General features: G+C 44.8%; 1 protein-coding gene across 3 annotated transcripts in view; it reads left to right on the top strand.

Annotated features, from left to right (window-relative positions):
• LOC124545286 (serine protease filzig-like) overlaps positions 1–19,430 on the top strand; it is a 362,293-nt gene that overhangs the window by 267,237 nt on the left and 75,626 nt on the right. For all 3 annotated transcript variants that reach the window (XM_047124172.1, XM_047124170.1, XM_047124171.1), the window contains exon 7: positions 6,295–6,554. In XM_047124172.1, coding sequence (XP_046980128.1) covers positions 6,295–6,554 — 260 coding nt within the window. The remainder of the gene's footprint in view (positions 1–6,294; positions 6,555–19,430) is intronic.

Here is a 19,430-nt window from a genome sequence, read left to right as displayed (position 1 = left end):
TAACTGCCGAACGGTACGTGAAGGTTTTGGAAGATGGTTCCATCCCCATTATTCAAAGTGACGCTGATTTCTACAGGATGTGGTTCAAGCAAGACGGAGCTCGACCCCATCGAAACATGAGAGTGTTTAATGTCCTGGAGGAGTAGTTTGTGGATGCATTTTGGCTCTGGTACTGGCATGGGCCTCAATTGGCCGCCATATCCTCCGGATATGAATACACGGGACACCCTTTTAGTGTACTGTATTAAACACAAGGTGTACAGCAATAATCCCAAAATCTTTGCTGAGCTAAAAACAGCCTTTCAGAAGGTCATCGACAGCACTGATGTTCCGACACTTCAGCGGGTCATGCAGCTGCGGCACATCACCGCCAATAATGGCAGGCATATCGAACATGTCATAACCTATATCCGAATATTTATAGTGACGGTTGCACGTTGAATAAAGTGTGTGCAAGCCGTACTTCGTAACTAATTTCCGGTTTTATTCATATAGTTCAATAACTGTCACCCCGTGTACGTGAAAGGCTATACCTTTAGTTACTTCAACCTGGTTTCGTGGTCTGAAATGCTGTCCCATTATATCAAATCTTACGCATGTGCACTAACGCAATATAACTGAAATGATTAAAGTTTCGGAGTGGCCAGTACTTTCACAGAATGCAACTGAATAAAGAAAACAGAGTTGGTGTTTAACCAAAGTTAACCAAAACAAAACTGAAATTAGAATACTTACTGTATACGTTACATATCTATTAACTATGTAGGGCACGGAATTAAATCTTATAGAGGCAATGTGTGCAACGAAAATGGTTTTTGCCTCGATAACCTACATAACTTAATCTGAAAAACACTGTAGTAGCAGAAATTACGAAGGGCGTTCAATAAGTAATGCAACACATTATATTATTGGCCTAATCCGATTGAAAAATACGAAATTTGTTGTGGGACGTCGAGGATTATTTCGGCTTCAGCCCCTGTCCTTCATCAAGTTCCGATAGGTGGTGGCACTATGCGTAGTGTGCAACACATACAAAAATTATAGAGGGTAATAATTTCGTGAAAATCCCAACTATACTCAAACATAAAACACTGAAGAGCCAAACAAACTGGTACACCTGCCTAATATCGTGTAGGGCACTCTCGAGCACACAGAAGTGCCGCAATAGGACGTGGCGTGGACTCGACTAATATCTGAATTATTGCTGGAGGGAATTGACACCATGAATCCTGCTGGGCTGTCCATAAATCGATAAGAGTACAAGGGGGTGGAGATCTCTTCTAAACAGCACGTTGCAAGGCATCTCAGGTAGGCTCAATAATGTTCATGTCTGGGGAGTTTGATGGCCAGCGGAAGTGTTTACAGTCAGAAAAATGTTCCTGGAGCCACTCTGTAACAATTCTGGACGTGTAGGGTGTCGCATTGTCCTGCTGGATTTGCCCAAGTCCATCGGAATGCACAATCGACATGAATGGATGCAGGTGATAAGACAGGATGCTTACATACGTGTCACCTGTCAGAGCCCTATCTAGACGTATCAGGGGTCCCATATCACTCTGACTGCACGCGCCCCACACCGTTACTGAGCCTCCAGCAGCTTGAACAGTCTCCTAGTAACATGCAGGGTCGATGGATTCATAAGGCTGTCTCCATACTCGGACACGTCGATCCGTTCGATACAATTTGAATAGAGACTCGTCCGACCAGGCAACATGTTTCCAGTCATCAATAGTCCAATACTCGTGTTGAGGCGCCCAGGTGAGGCGTAAAGCTTTGTGTCGTGCAGTCATCAAGGGTACACGAGTGGGCATCGGTTCCGAAAGCCCATATCGATCATGTTTCGTTGAATGGTTCGTACGATGACACTTGATGACTCAGCATTGAAATCTGCAGCATTTTTTGGAAAGGTTACACTTCTGTCGCGTTGAACGGTTCTCTTCAATCGTCGTTGGCCCCGTTCTTGCAGGATCATCTTCCAGCCGCAGCAATGTCGGAGATGTGATGTTTTACCAGATTCCTGATTTTCACGGTACACTCGTGAATTGGTCGTACGGGAAAATCCCCACTTCATCACTACCTCGTAGATGCTGTGTCCAATCGCTCGTGCGCCGACTATAACACCTATGTTCAAACTCACTTAAATCTGGATAATCTGCCATTGTAGTAGTAGTAACCGATCTAACGACTTCGCCAAACACTCGTTGTCTTATATAGGCGTATTCTGCGTGTTTACATATCTCTGTTTTTGAATACACATCCCTATACCAGTTTCTTTGGAACTTCAGTGTAGTTGGAATAATTGTTTTATCTTGTCATGTATCCTCCCAGCATTTTATTATTTTCAGTTGTTGAACTCTTATACAACCATAATTTAATTTGTCAACATTCTTTTTCTAGTGTTTTTTGTTGAACTTTGTTCCAATATGAGAAATTTTATTACGTAATTGTGCACACAGTGGTGCCATTTCGCAATATACTTTTGCCTTCATCCTAAATACATATTTGCGAAACGCAATAGTTTTAATGATTCGGTGCTTGATTACACAACATGTGACATGTTACACTCCGTAACGATGCTTTATTGTATGTCCTGCCGCTTTCTTGTCTTTAAATTTTATATAGGGTGTCTCAAACCTCCTGAGTTGGTTTCAAACAGGTGGCTGTGGGTCCACAACCGATTATACTGAGGTAGGGAACCTGATGTGTCGACAGAAGTGCCGACACAGTGTGGTTTGAGGAGACCGAAATACACGTTATAAAGAAAAGTACGTAGCTTCTGGAATACTTAACTTTAATCCATCCTTGTGTTACATCGCTCTTGACGAGACAAGTGAGACTCTTTAGATACAAGCTATGTAAGGCTAATGGCGCCTTGCTAGGTCGTAGCCATTGACTTAGCTGAAGGCTATTCTAACTATCTGCTCTGCAAATGAGCGAGGCTTCGTCAGTGTGCATCGCTAGCTACGTCGTCCGTACAACTGGGACGAGTGCTAGTACGTCTCTCTAGACCTGCGGTGTGGTGGCGCTCGGTCTGCTATCACTGAAAGTGGCGACACACGGGTCCGACATGTACTAATGGACCGCGGCCGATTTAAAGCTACCACCTAGCAAGTGTGGTGTCTGGCGGTGACACCACAGAACCAACGGTTAGAAATGCATATTTATTGTTTGATGGACTTACACAATGTACACCGTATAACAAAGCAGCTAAACAGTAGCAGTACAAGGTGACTGGCAGTGGTCCTTTTGAGCAATTACTGAAAGCTACGTTGTTGTTAACTGGTATACAGTGCATATCCATAACCCTGAACTGAACCCCTCCGAACAGGCCTCGGAAAGCCTAACGGTACCGACCGACCGCCGTGTCATCCTCAGACGACACTGTAAACGGATTTCAAGGGGCATCTGGTCACCACACCGCTCACCCGGCCGTTACCAGTTTTCATGACAGGTCAGCTATATCGCAATCAAGTAGCTCCTCAACTGAATTTACCACTCGCAGACCCGACGGTAATCCATCCAAGGGTTTGCCAATCCCGACAGTGCTCAACTTGGGTGAGCTCACGGGAATTAGTGTCACCGCCGTGGCAAGGCCAGCGGATCTATGTGCATAACACAATAATTATGCGTTTCCAACCATTGGTGTCCTATCTCAATACAACTGTCCGCAGCTCGTGGTCTCGCGGTCGCTTTCTCGCTTCCCGAGCACGGGGTCCCGGGTTCGATTCCCGGCGGGGTCAGGGACTTTCACCTGCCTCGATATGACTGGGAGTTTGTGTTGTCTTCATCATCATTCATGAATGCGGTGAGTTTGGACTGAGCAAATGTTGGGAATTTGTACTGGCGCTGATAACCGCGCAGTTGAGCGCCCTGCAAACCAAACATCATCATCATTATCAATACAACTGATTGTGGACCTTCTGTCACTTGTTTTGATGTGGCACAAACGGGTTAAGACAATCTGTATTGTACATGTTCTTAAGCAGATAGGACTGCTTGTGAATACCACTATTTTTTTAGGCTTGATGATCATTCCTAAACAATGGAAACCGATCATTTCATTTTCTAAACTCTCGATGTAGACAAATAAAGGTTGCACTGAAAATTAAGATGGCATTTCCACATTCTTGACCATGTCAGGCCATATAAAAATATATCGACGAGGGTTGTGGGCTTAGGATTCTCCATTATTTGTGGCGGCTTGCGTTATTGACAACTGCAAGTATCAGCTGCCAAGAATTCTCCCGGGTTGTATGGCCGTGGTCCATGGAACCCTTCTATCCCCGACGTTTCGTCCAAAGCTACGTTGGGCATCTTCGGAGGTGCTCCTGTTTCTGACTGACGAGTCGGACGTCGAAGAACGGCCTAAATACCGTGAAAAGTGGGCGTGGTCTGGATTTCACGTTATAGCAGAGATAAACCTTGTCAAGGGTAAAATATAACTATCGATCATAGTACGTCAAAGATAAAAACTTCTGATCGAGTCTGTAGCGCCACTGTCCATACATCGCTGAGTTTCATGGCTTAATGTTTTCTGTCAAAATTATCCCCAGAAGTGTGAATACACGGTTGAAGGAACATAAAAGTCTCTGCCAACTAGGGAAAACAGACAAGTCATCCGTGGGGGAACATGCTCTTCAGTCGGGTGATCACGTAGTGAAATTTTCGGAAACTGAAGTTTTATGTACTATGACGAACTATTATCCACAGCTATATAGAGAAGCCATCGAAATATATAAACATGGGGATAATTTTAATAGAAAAGAAGAAGCCATGAAACTCAGCAATACATGGACAGTGGCGCTACAGAATCGATGAGAAGTTTTTATCTTTGACGTACTATGATCGATAGTTATATTTTACCCCTGACAAGATTTATCTCTGCTATAATGTGAACTTATCTTAGAACTTTTTATGTGAAGTTATCTTAGAAGCTAGATTAATAAAAGGCAAACCTACATTTCTAGCATTTGTAGACCTAGAGAAAGCTTTTGACAATGTTGACTGGAATACTCTCCTTTAAATTCAGCAGGTGGCAGGGGTAAAATACGGGGAGCGAAAGGCTATTTACAATTTGTACAGAAACCAGATGGCACGAAAGGGAAGCGTGGTTGGGAAGGGAGTGAGACAGGGTTGTAGGCTCTCCCCAATGTTATTCAATCTGTATATTGAGCAAGCAGTAAAGGAAACAAAAGAAAAGTTCGGAGTAGGTATTAAAATCCATGGAGAAGGAATAAAAACTTTGAGGTTTGCCGATGACATTGTAATTCTGCCAGAGACAGCAAAGAACTTGGAAGAGCAGTTGAACGGAACGGACAGTGTCTTGAAAGGAGGGTACAAGATGAGCATCAACAAAAACAAAACGATAATGGAATGTAGTCGAATTAAATCGGGTGATGCTAAGGGAATTAGATTAGGAAATGAGACACTTAAAGTAGTAAAGGAGTTTTGCTATTTGGGGAGAAAAATAACTGATGATGGTCGATGTAGAGAGGATATAAAATGTAGACTGGCAATGGCAAGGAAAGCGTTTTTGAAGAAGAGTAATTTGTTAACATCGAGTATAGATTTAAGTGTCAGGAAGTAGTTTCTGAAAGTATTTGTATGGAGTGTAGCCATGTATGGAAGTGAAACATGGACGTTAAATAGTTTGGACAAGAAGAGAGTAGAAGGTTTCGAAAAGTGGTACTACAGAAGAATGCTGAAGATTAGATGGGTAGATCACATAACTAATGAGGAGGTACTGAATAGAATTGGGGAGCAGAGGAGTTTGTGGCACAACTTGACTAAAAGAAGGGATCGGTTGGTAGGACATGTTCTGAGGCATCAAGGGATCACCAATTTAGTACTGGAGGGCAGCGTGGAGGGTAAAAATCGTAGAGGGAGACCAAGAGATGAATACATTAAGCAGTTTCAGAAGGATGTGGGTTGCAGTAGGTACTGGGAGATGAAGAAGCTTGCACAGGATAGAGTAGCATGGAGAGCCGCATGAAACCAGTCTCAGGACTGAAGACTACAACAACAACAACAACAACAATGTGAAATCCAGACCACGCCCACTTTCCACGGTATTTAGGCCGTTCTTCGACGTCCGCCTCGTCAGTCGGCAAGACTCGGCACAACCAGGAACATCTCCGAAGATGTCCAACGTAGCTTCGGACGAAACGTCAGGGACAGGAGAGTTCCACGGACCACGGCAGTTGAAACATCCGGTCGTGAAAGCCTTCATTGTACGAACTGCAAGTGTTACTGGACGTGACGTGACGTGCAGCGGTGTTCGGTGTGCGCCCGCAGGACGACGGCCGCCACGCCACTGTCTTCGCGCCGGCCGGCCACCGCCGCCCCGCTGCCGTTCCACAACGTGTGGGAGGAGGGGGAGGAGGGCTCGCGGCAGCCCGCCGGCGAGGCGACGACCCGCCGCCCGGGGCCGGGCCAGAGGCCGCCGGACGCAGAGTGGATCACGCCGGACGTGGGCGGCGCGGCGCGGCCCAGGCCGACCATGCCCACCACCACGGAGGGCCGGCGCACCACGCGCCAACCCCAGCACGATGACGGTTAATATCGTTACACTTCTAACATACACTGCTCTAAACAGCTAGGAGAACATGACTTTGGGTGTCTGCCATAGCCGGCCGGGGTGGCAGAGAGGTTCTAGAACGAGTATACAGAGTAAAAGGCATGTTACTATAAACAAAACTAGGTCTACTTTGGGTCTTCCGATCGATTCCACAGTGCCAGGTCTTGTAGGCGATGACACGTCGGTCGGCAAAAGATTCTAGTCCAGGTAACGATGCGTTCTCACAGCGGACAATTGTGAGTGTAAACCACCCACTGCCAGCTGCTCCAGTTGCTCAAGGATGCAACAATTTGACAAAATTAATAAAGCACTACCCGCTGGGCGCCTAGCCGGCCGGTTACGCAACCCGCTTGGCTCGGCGCTTGGCAGGCGCGCCAGCAGACGCGCGTTCATAGTACAGCCAGAGCGCGCGTACGCTATATTGCTCTCTCGCTTGTGCGCGCAGAGTCTTAAGTCCGTTATCAGCGTGTTACGTAACGAAGGTCACGCGTTCTCTATATAACCGGGCAGTGCACGCCAGCGGAAGCTGCCGCGCCTGTATTCCCACGTCCCACCCGGTCTCCATCTCTCCACCCTCCTTACCCTCTCCCAAGGTGGCTTCCGCCAGCTCCCCCTCCCTGATGATGTCCTCCTCCCCTCCATCTACCCCTCCTATCAACTTTGATCCTCCCCCCCAATTCCTGTGTCCTTTCCTTTAGGCACCCTCCCTCTCTTCTCTTTCCTTTTCCCCCGTCCCCTTCCTCCACTCCTCTTCCCCCAGGCTTCCCTCCCCCTTCCTCCCTTCCCCCTATCTCCCCTGCCCGTGGCATCTCTGCTCTCCCCTCTCCCTCTCCCACCCCCACCCCCCTCCTCCTCTCTTGGCAGGTCCCCGGACTCGCACACGATTAGTGAACATTCGCGCGCCGGAGATCAACGCCTCGTGTTTCTGTGTGTGCCGTTGTTTTGTGCTTAAGTGGTTCAGTGTTATTCGTTTTGTGCACCTACATTCACGTGTGACAATTTTCGCCTATGTATGTGTCCAAGTGTCTGAACAAATTTTATCTTGGACTCTACGCCCATGAACGGCTCCAAGTATTTTAAAAAGTGTTTGTCTCCGTTTATATGTCCACCATATTTTTTTCTCTAATTGTCTTCATTTGTATCTTTTGTGTTTCTCTGAGGCCAAAGAGCGGCGTAGTATGCTGCTGCTGGCCTGCCTGTAAACAGGTTTAAAAATAACAATAAAGAAAAAAAAATAACAGCCAGTGGAATCATTCCGCTGTGAGCTCTATCTGCAACAGCATTGAAGCACTTTGCCTCGTCGACGTGTGTATCGTCATCGTCGCCACCGCATGCCAGTTTACAAACACATAATTAGCCTGGAAAGTAAACTTGGAGGAAATGGCGCTGCACAGTCTGTTATTCTTAATAGACCTATATTTTTTTCGTGGATGTCGACTTAATTCTTCACTCAAACTCGCAACTGGAGCAGCTGGCAGTGGGTGGTTTACACTCGCAATTGTCTGCTGTGAGAACGCATCGTTACCTGGACTAGAATCTTTTGCCGACCGAGATGTCATCACCTACAAGACCGGGTACTGTGGAATCGACCCGAAGACGCAAAGTAGACCTAGTTTTGTTTATAGTAATATGCCTTTTACTCTGTATACTCGTTCTTGTAGGAAAGTTTCTAATGATGAGAAAATACATGTATGGATAAAGGACTTGGTGTACTTTTTGAAAATGTTACTGTAACTGGTGATATTACTTTCTGTTATAGATATTAATAAAGTGTTATCCTTGACTCCTATAATTGGGGGCGTCAGCCGAGAACCGCTAGATGTACATCAGGTTCGAATCCTGCTTCGGGCATGGATGTGAGTGATGTCCATAGGTTAGTTAGGTTTAAGTAGTTCCAAGTTCTAGGGGACTGATGACCTCATAAGTTAAGTCCCATAGTGCTCAGAGCCATTTGAACCATTTTTGTCTGCCATACTCCATTGCGCAGTACACTGAGGGATCCTCCTAATCTCGTGGCGGACCTCCTTTTGCCCAGCATAGTGGAGCAGCACGACGTGGGATAGCGTCAAGAAATCGTTGGAAGTCTCCTGCAGAAATACTGAGCCATACTGCCTCTATAGCCGACCACGACTGCGAAACGTTCATGCACCATAAATGTTGCATCGGATTCATGTAGGGAGAACTGGATGGCCAACTCATTCATTCGACTTGTCCAGAATGTTCTTCATATCAATGGCGAACAACTGTGTCCCTGTCATGTGGCTCACTAAAGTGAAGTCCATGTATGCCTACAAATGGTCTCAAAGTGGTCAGTCATAACCACTCCCACTCAGTCAGTTCTGTTGGTCCAGAGGACCCAGTCCATTCCCTGTAAACGCAGCCCACACCATTATGGAGCCACCACCAGGTTGCACAGTGCCTTGTCGACAGCCTAGGTCCATGGCTTCGTGTGGTCTGCGCCACACTCGAACCCTACCGTCAGCTCTTTGATATGGTCCTACTCAGGTCTGGATTTATCGTTAAGTAGGAGTTGGAGTTAGAGAGCTAGGCCAAGTTCCGGAGGATCGAGTAGTACAGGCTCCAACAGAGATAGTGAGTGGCGCGCCTCAGAATGGGCAACCCAAATACGCGCCCATGTTACATGGTACTGGATCACGGCTGGGTGCGGAACATCGGAAATCAATGTCGGCCCTGCAATGATCATAAATACAGATGTTTCTTGTCTTCCCAAACCTTAAGTCGGAAGAATGTATATAAAAGGATATAGTACCAAAACTATGGTCACTACGCAATGAAACCAACAACCGGGGCACAATTCTCAATAACGATAGGTTAATTCTCAGGCCTGTTACTATATATATAAGATTTAAACAGTACATATGTACATAAAACTAGAAAAATGTAGTCAACCAAGCAACAAGCCCAGAACACTACAGCTGATCACCATAAGCTACCACGTAAACCTGCTGTGGGTAAGACTACTAAATGCCCAGAATTATTTTTCCTTTTAAATATTAACAGACATGGATAAAGGACTACAACAAGATAATCGCCGAAGCCACAAGTAGCAGGTGTTACTGACAACAGTAATACTTAGTCGCCAGACCTGCTGCGACCCAGTATATACATACATTAAAAATAAGTAAGTTTAAACAGCAGTATACATATACAACTAGAACTATGTTATCTTGCTGACAACGCTAATCATCAGTCGCCAGACCTGCTGCTACCCAACATACACTTACATTGTTGTTGTTGTGGTCTTCAGTCCTGAGACTGGTTTGATGCAGCTCTCCATGCTACTCTGTCCTGTGCAAGCTTCCTCATCTCCCAGTACCTACTGCAGCCTACATCCTTCTGAATCTGCTTAGTGTATTCATCTCTTGGTCTCCCTCTACGATTTTTACCCTCCATGCTGCCCTCCAACACTAAACTGATGATCCCTCGATGTCTCAGAACATGTCCTACCAACCGATCCCTTCTTCTAGTTAAGTTGTGCCACAAGCTCCTCTTCTCCCCAATTCTATTCAATACCTCCTCATTAGTTATGTGATCTACCCATCTAATCTTCAGCCTTCTTCTGTAGCACCACATTTCGAAACCTTCTATTCTCTTCTTGTCCAAACTATTTATCGTCCATGTTTCACTTCCATACATGGCTACACTCCATACAAATACTTTCAGAAATGACTTCCTGACACTTAAATCTATTCTCGATATTAACAAATTTCTCTTCTCCAGAAACGCTTTCCTTGGCATTGCCAGTCTACGTTTTATATCCTCTCTACTTCGACCATCATCAGTTATTTTGCTCCCCAAATAGCAAAACTCCTTTACCACTTTAAGTGTATCATTTCCTAATCTAATTCCCTCAGCATCACCCAACTTAATTCGATTACAGTCCATTATCCTCGTTTTGCTTTTGCTGATGTTCATCTTATATCCTCCTTTCAAGACTCTGTCCATTCCGTTCAAGTGCTCTTCGAAGCCCTTTGCTGTCTCTGACAGAATTACAATGTCATCGGCAAACCTCAAAGTTTTTATTTCTTCTCCATGGATTTTATTAACTACTCCGAATTTTTCTTTTCTTTCCTTCACTGCTTGCTCAATATACAGATTGAATAACATCGGGGAGAGGCTACAACCCTGTCTCACTCCCTTCCCCACCACTGCTTCCCTTTCATGCCCCTCCACTCTTATAACCGCCATCTGGTTTGTGTACAAATTGTAAATAGCCTTTCGCTCCCTGTATTTTACCCCTGCCACCTTCAGAATTTGAAAGAGCGTATTCCAGTCAACATTGTCAAAAGCTTTCTCTAAGTCTACAAGTGCTAGAAACGCAGGCTTGCCTTTCCTTAATCTACTTTCTAAGATAAGTTGTAGGGTCAGTATTGCCTCCCGTGTCCCTACATTTCTACGGAATCCAAACTGATCTTCCCCGAGGTCGGCTTCTACTAATTTTTCCATTCTCCTGTAAAGAATCCGCGTTAGTATTTTGCAGCTGTGACTTATTAAACTGATAGTTCGGTAATTTTCACATTTGTCAACACCTGCTTTCTTTGGGATTGAAATTATTATATTCTTCTTGAAGTCTGAGGGTGTTTCGGCTGTTTCATATATCTTGCTCCTGTTCCACTGTACTGGGTACCCTCCGCCACGCACCTTAAGGTGGCTTGCGGAGTATCTATGTAAATGTAGATGAAGAGTAACGTAGATCAATGAAGTTAGGAATATGTTCGTCGAAAAATGTTAAATCCAAGTACAGTCCTGTAAGTTTTTTGATTGTTTTGAAGTAAATTACGTGAAATAAGAGATTGAATGAGAAGACACATTCTTTCACATTCACGTAAAAGCAATCTGAGGTGTCTGAAATGTAGAAAAAAAACATATTCACCCCGCACTTACAACTTATCGATTTTAGAGCATTAGAACTCGATGTTCAATGCAAACTATTAATTTGTGGCATTGCAAGTAGCATCCTAACGTCTTGCCAGTGTGCTGGCCAATGAGCAATCGAAAAGACTACATGCGGCCTTGAAGATAGGTTGATGTTGGTCCAAGCACACAGAAGAATGGAAATAAATGTGACACTCATGGCTAATATTAACACTTACTGGTGAACAACGGATGGCATTCAGACATTCTGCTGGTCAGCAGAAACGCAAGTGGATCTGAGTAGCTTAAGTCATACAACCGGTATATTTGCGACAGTATGCGCTACACAGTATGTTCCAAAACGCCGCACATAAAAACGAGATTTTTCCGGGGCTCATATCTTGGGTTCCATTGGTGATAGAAAGTTGGGGTCAAGTTTTTTGGATAGCCCTTGGACTTGGGACCGTTTGTATACCCAACAGAAGGATGGTCTTAGTGACACTATTTTACGGTACAAGGTCAAAGTATGAATATTACACACTTTCTCCAGCGTAGGCAAAAGGAGCAAATCGTTTGGTTCTTTTAGGATATGGTCTATGGTGCGCCTTAGGAGCTTATGAAGGCAACAAATAGTTGATTCGCGGTTACAGACAAACATGGTTTTTCGGTACCAGATTCCAAGACTGCTATAAACAGCAAATAGCTAAAACGTTTACGATATATTTCTAAGATCTCGATCTCGAACAACCTTCAAACTTTCCTTGATATCTTTATCCGTTTCTGAGATACAGAGGTTCAAAGTTATCCTACATTTACAAGTAAAATACGCACATAACATTAGGTATGAGGAGAAAACGTAGTTATAAACTGTCTCCGTCATCATCAGAAGGATTCTGCACTCCCATGTGTAGTACTGAAGCACATGCAAAATTTTTATGCACTTAAAATAATGCCTGAGGAGTAAAATTATATAGCTTTTGGTGATTTCAGTTTCACATTAGTAAATTATCAAAATTTTACTGACCCATAAAGTTCCTTTCATATAAGTGACATGCCCTGCTGTCGCAGGGAAAAGAAGCGAAACAGCGAAAATATGTTCCTATTGGAGCACTAGAAAAGGCTGATGTGCTCCTTTTTTTTAAGACCGACTGAAAAGTGGGGTGTCACCTGCTTATTCTACCTTCCTCAGCACCTATAAAAGTTTTCCCAAATATTTTGGCATACGAACGTATCCGCGATTTTTGACGCCATAGAGGAGACTGTGGCAGTGGGAGAGAGACAGAGAAGTAATAAATACAGCAAACTAGTACACAGTGGTTGTGGTGTAGAAGGAGCGGAGGAAACAATAGCAGTGTGAGAGAGAGTGACACAGTGGCAATGGAACACTGTACGACATGAGAATGTCTCGCCTGCTACGCGTTGACTGAAATTGCAAAAGGCGGACAACTCCTGTCTGTGAAAAATTATCATGAGTGACGAAACTTAGTGTTATCAATACCAACCTACCACAAAACTACAAGACACAGTAATTCAGATGAAGTCTGACAACATAATCGACATTCAAGAGAATGGAATAAGCGAATTGAACAATATCTCAAAGGAGGACTTTTATGACAGTCTCACATAGTTTCCTGAACGTTCTGTGCATAGAGCTCAAGTGAGAGGAAGAGTATAGACCGCCCCTGCAACATTAAAACCACAGCCATAACTTTTCCCTATTGTTTGTTACTCCAGTCTCGAAACTTTTTGGACTGACGGCGTGTCATATTTAAAAGCACATTGCGTAACTTACACGTTCCTCGCCAAAAATTACAACTTATTAGCAAAATAACACTTCAAGTACACCGTAATTCATACCACTTGCTTTAAGTTCACTTTCGAGAATTAATCGTCGAATTATTGCTGTTTCAGTTTCAGTTTTTCATTCACTTTTTCTGACGACAGTTCTCATTTTCCGGAGAGTCAAAATTTCGTTTTATTTAAGATTATTGTCCTGCGTACTCTCACGACAGATCAATACATTTCAGTGCCTCGCTGCGCATGATAACACGTTCCACGATCACCTCGTCTTCGCTCTATTCCTGTACCAATCACATTTTGTTAGCTGTATACGCATTACTTAGTTGCTCAAAGGAAGTTTCACTGCAGATTCACCCTTTGTCTTTTATCTATAATTTCTAATCTATTTGCGGTAGCTGGAACAACACATTTGCCCTTATATACTACTTACTAGCACGTTTAAGGCTTCTGCAACATCAGCGACAAGAAATGTGATATAGGTCAAGTATTCATTTGAGATGATACAGTATCATTGCGTCCTCGGAGTCTTTCGCTGCGGCATGTCTGAATAAAGTCTTCTCAGTTCACAAGCTGTGTCATTTAGAATAAAACACTCAAGGTATTGATGGTTATCTTCATCATCTTCGTCAGAAGTAGACATCCGCTTACTGCCGCGGCTGGAGCGGTTTTTCGCTTATAGGGACACGGTTGCAGCATCTGGCGTCAATCAGAGAGGCCGAGGTGAAGGATGCACGGAAAGGAGTTGCCCACCTCGCAGCACGTCCAGTCTGGTGCGGTACCGGGGACCCAGGGTGACGCAGAGGGACGGCGCCCTTCTGGAGCTGCCGTTCCAGCCTCCCTATAAGCGACAACCATCCGTCTTTGCTTTCTTTCGATATCCAAATTCCGCCTCCGCACCCTGCTAAATATCTATCCCTGGTGTTTGTTCATGTAGTTGTTAATTCTAATCTCGGCCGCTTTCTTTATAATGGAATCCCAATATGTTGGCACATGAGCCAAGACTCTATTCTTCTCAAATTTTATTTAATGTACGTTTTCCAGGCAATACTCAGCTATTGCTGACTTGTCAAACTCCATTTAACGTGTCGCCTGTGCTCACTTAAATGCACGGCAATTGTGCGAGTTGTTTGATAGATGCTACCGCATTCGCAAGACGACACTATACACACCAGGCACAAGAAGAGTCATGTCGTCTTTAACAAGGCGCCACAACACTGGCCTCAGTCCATGTCTCTGCGCACACGTCCTAACCTGCTGCTCGTTGCCCCACAGTATGGCAGGAAAGCAGTCGTCTTGGCGTCTTCTGACGATTCACAAGAAGTCCTTCGTCGTTTTTAATGTCTCCCTTACCATCTGAATATGCGTCTCAAATGCCGCAGTTCAAACTGTCGCTGGTCGTCGTCAGAAATAGTCTTGGCTCTGTAAACTACCAAGTTTATGGCCGTTTTCTTGTGCACGGGATTGTGAAAACTATGGCGTTCAAGTATCGATCAGTGTGCGTTGGTATCCCTCTGCCTTCATCCCAACTACGAGGTGCATTCAAGTTCTAAGGCCTCCGATTTTTTTTCTAATTAACTACTCACCCGATATCGATGAAACTGGCGTTACTTCTCGACGTAATCGCCCTGCAGACGTACACATTTTTCACAACGCTGACGCCATGATTCCATGGCAGCGGCGAAGGCTTCTTTAGGAGTCTGTTTTGACCACTGGAAAATCGCTGAGGCAATAGCAGCACGGCTGGTGGGTGTGCGGCCACGGAGAGTGTCTTTCGCTGTTGGAAAAAGCCAAAAGTCACTAGGAGCCAGGTCAGGTGAGTAGGGAGCATGAGGAATCACTTCAAAGTTGTTATCACGAAGAAACTGTTGCGTAACGTTAGCTCGATGTGCGGGTGCGTTGTCTTGGTGAAACAGCACACGCGCAGCCCTTCCCGGACGTGTTTGTTGCAGTGCAGGAAGGAATTTGTTCTTCAAAACATTTCCGTAGGATGCACCTGTTACCGTAGTGCCCTTTGGAACGCAATGGGTAAGGATTACGCCCTCGCTATCCCAGAACATGGACACCATCATTTTTTCAGCACTTGCGGTTACCCGAAATTTTTTTGGTGGCGGTGAATCTGTGTGCTTCCATTGAGCTGACCGGCGCTTTGTTTCTGGATTGAAAAATGGCATCCACGTCTCATTCATTGTCACACCCGACGAAAAGAAAGTCCCATTCATGCCGTCGTTGCACGTCAACATTGCATGCCACACGGGCAGCCACGTGGTCGTCCGTCAGCATTCGTGGCACCCACCTGGATGACACTTTTCGCATTTTCAGGTCGTCATGCAGGATTGTGTGCACAGAACCCACAGAAATGCCAACTCTGGAGGCGATCTGTTCAACAGTCATTCGGCGATCCCCCAAAACAATTCTCTCCACTTTCTCGATCATGTCGTCAGACCGGCTTGTGCGAGCCCGAGGTTGTTTCAGTTTGTTGTCACACGATGTTCTGCCTTCATTAAACTGTCGCACCCACGAACGCACTTTCGACACATCCATAACTCCATCACCACATGTCTCCTTCAACTGTCGATGAATTTCAGTTGGTTTCACACCACGCAAATTCAGAAAAGGAATGATTGCACACTGTTCAAGTAAGGAAAACGTCGCCATTTTAAGTATTTAAAACAGTTCTCATTCTCGCTGCTGGCGGTAAAATTCCATCTGCCGTACGGTGCTGTCATCTCTGGGACATATTGACAATGAACGCGGCCTCATTTTAAAACAATGTGCATGTTTCTATCTCTTTCCAGTCCGGAGAAAAAAATCGGAGGCCTTAGAACTTGAATGCACCTCATAAAATATCCAAGAAAGTTAGCTTCACCATCTCGAAAGAAAATTTAATGTTGGGATTTGATCGACAGACTGCTGCAATGCACTTCCACTGCGAGACCATATAAGGGAGGTCGATCCACTTTTTTTTTTTTTTTTTTTTTTTTTTTTTTTAATCACCAGTCTGTCATCCTGTCCCTTCTCCCTGTCAGTGTTTTCCCCGTATTCCTTTCTCCTCCGATTCTGCGTAGAACCTCCTTATTCCTTACCTTATTAGTCCACCTAATTTTCAACATTCGTCAGCAGCACCACATCTCAAATGTTTCGATTTTCTTCTGTTACGATTTTCCCACAGTTGGTGTTTCACCATCATACAATGCCGTGCTCCAAACATAGATTCTAAGAGATTTATTCCTTAAATTAAGGCCTGTGTTTAATATAGTAGACTTCTCTTGGCCAGGAATGCCCTTTTCCCAGTGCTAGTCTGCTTTTCATGTCCTCCTCGCTCCGTGCATCATTGGTTATTTTACTGGCTTGGTCACAGAATTCCTTAACTTCATCTACTTTGTGACCATCAAAGCTGATAAGTTTCTCGCTGTTCTCATTTCTGGTACTTCTCATTATTTTCATCTTTCTTCGATTTACTCTCAGTCCGTATCTTGTAAGCATTAGACCGTTCATTCCATTCAGCAGATCTTCACTTTCACTCAGGGTAGCAATGTTTTCAGCGAATAGTATCACTGACATCCTTACACTATCAATTTTAATTCTACTCCTGAAACTTTCTTTTAGTATTTCCATCATTGCTTCTTTCGTACACAGATTGAACACTAGGGGTGGAGGACCACAACCCTGTCTTACACCCTTTTTAATGAGAGCATTTCGTTCTTGATCGTCCACTCTTACTATCTCCTCTTGGCTCTTGTGCATATTGTATACTGAAGAGCCAAAGAAACTGGTACACCTGCCTAATATCGTGTAGGGCTCCCACAAGCACGCAGGAGTGCCACAGGACGACGTGAGATGGACTCCACTAATATCTGAAGTATTGCTGGAGAGAACTGACGCCATGAATCCTGCTGGGCTGGCTATAAATCCGTAACAGTACGAGGGGCGGAGATCTTTTCCGAAGATCAAATTGCAAGGTATCCCAGATATGCTCAATAATGTCTATGTCTGAGGAGCTTGGTGGCCAGCGGAACTGTTCCTGGAGCCGCTCTGTAGCAATTCTGGACGTGTAAGGTGTCGCATTGCCCTCCTGGAATTGCTCAAGTCCATCGGAATGCACAATGGACATGAGTGGATGCAGATGATCAGACAGGGTGATTACGTACATGGCACCTCGCAGAGTCGTATCTGGACGTATCAGGGGTCCCATATCTCTCCAACTGCAGTCGCCCCACCAGCATGAACAGTCCTCTGCTGACATGCAGGGTCCATGGATTAGTAATATTGTCTCCGTACTCGTACACGTCCATCCTCTTGATACAATTTGAAACTAGATTCGTCCGACCATGCAACAAGTTTCCAGTCATCAATAGTTCTTTGCCGCTGTTGACGGGGCTACGCCAGGCGTAAATGTGTTGTGCAGTCATGAAGGGTACACGAGTGGGCCTTCAGCTCCGGAAGCCCATATCATAGTGTTTCGTTGAATGGTTTGCACGCTGACACTTGTTGATGGCCCAGCACTGAAATCTGCAGCAATCTGCGGAAAGGTTGCACTTATGCCACATTGAATGATTCTCTTCAGTCGCCGTTGGTCTCGTTCTGGGAGGATCTTTTTCCGGCCGCAGCAGTGTCGGAGAATTTATGTTTTACCGCATTCCTGATATTCACCGTACACTCGTGAAATGGTCGTACGGGAAAATCCCTATTTCATTGCTTCCCTAATACGATGTGACCGATGACCTAGCTGCCTGATCCCCTCTCCCAAAATCAACCATCCAGTCAACTATCCTCAGATACTTTCTCTATCTCCTATCTTCAGCTTTCGACGTCGTCATCAATACCTGAACAATCGTAGTCGGTGTTCGTTTGCTGTCGATTCTGATAAGAGCAACCCTATCACTGAACTCTTCACAGTAACACACTCTCTGCCCTGTCTTCCTATTCATAACGAATCCTGTTGTTGTGGTCTTCAGTCCTGAGACTGGTTTGATGCAGCTCTCCGTGCTGCTCTATCCTGCGCAAGCTTCTTCATCTCCCAGTACCTACTGCAACCTAAATCCTTCTGAATCTGCTTGGTGTATTCATCTCTTGGTCTCCCTCTACGATTTTTACCCTCCACGCTGGCCTCCAATACTAAATTTGTGATCAAATGGTTCAAATGGCTCTGAGCACTATGGGACTTAACTTCCGAGGTCATCAGTCCCCTAGAACTTAGAACTACTTAAACCTAACTAACCTAAGGACATCACACACATCCATGTCCGAGGCAGGATTCGAACCTGCGGCCGTAGCGGTCGCGCAGTTCCAGACTGTAGCGCCTAGAACCGCTCGGCCACTCCGGCCAGCAATTCGTGATCCCTTGATGCCTCAGAACATGTCCTACCAACCGATCCCTTCTTCTAGTCAAGTTGTGCCACAAACTTCTCTTCTCCCCAATCCTATTCAACACCTCCTCATTAGTTAAGTGATCTACCCATCTAATCTTCAGCATTCTTCTGTAGCACCACATTTCGAAAGCTTCTATTCTCTTCTTGTCCAAGCTATTTATCGTCCATGTTTCACTTCCATACATGGATGGCTACACTCCATACAGATACTTTCAGAAAAGACTTCCTGACACTTAAATCTATACTCTATTTAACAAATTTCTCTTCTTCAGAAACGCTTTCCTTCCCATTGCCAGTCTACATTTCATATCCTCTCTACTTCGACCATCATCAGTTATTTCGCTCGCACAAATAGCAAAACTCCTTTACTACTTTAAGTGTCTCATTTCCTAATCAAATGCCCTCAGCATCACCCGACTTAATTCGGATACATTCCATTATCCTCGTTTTGATTTTGTTGATGTTCATCTTATATCCTCCCTTCAAGACACTATCCGTTCCGTTCAACTGCTCTTCCAAGTCCTTTGCTGTCTCTGACAGAATTACAATGTCATCAGCGAACCTCAAAGTTTTTATTTCTTTTCCATAGATTTTAATACCTACTCGGAATTTTTCTTTTATTTCCTTCACTGCTTGCTCAATATACAGATTGAATAACATTGGGGAGAGGCTACAACCCTGTCTCACTCCCTTCCAAACCACTGCTTCCCTTTCATGCCCCTCGACTCTTATAACTGCCATTTGGTTTCTATACAAATTGTAAATAGCCTTTCCCTCCCTATATTTTACCCCTGCCACCTTCAGAATTT

Source organism: Schistocerca americana, chromosome 8 (genome assembly GCF_021461395.2).
Source record: "Schistocerca americana isolate TAMUIC-IGC-003095 chromosome 8, iqSchAmer2.1, whole genome shotgun sequence".
Lineage (NCBI taxonomy): Eukaryota > Metazoa > Arthropoda > Insecta > Orthoptera > Acrididae > Schistocerca > Schistocerca americana.
The sequence above is the reverse complement of the archived record's forward strand: the minus strand, read 5'-3'. Positions and strand labels throughout refer to the sequence as shown.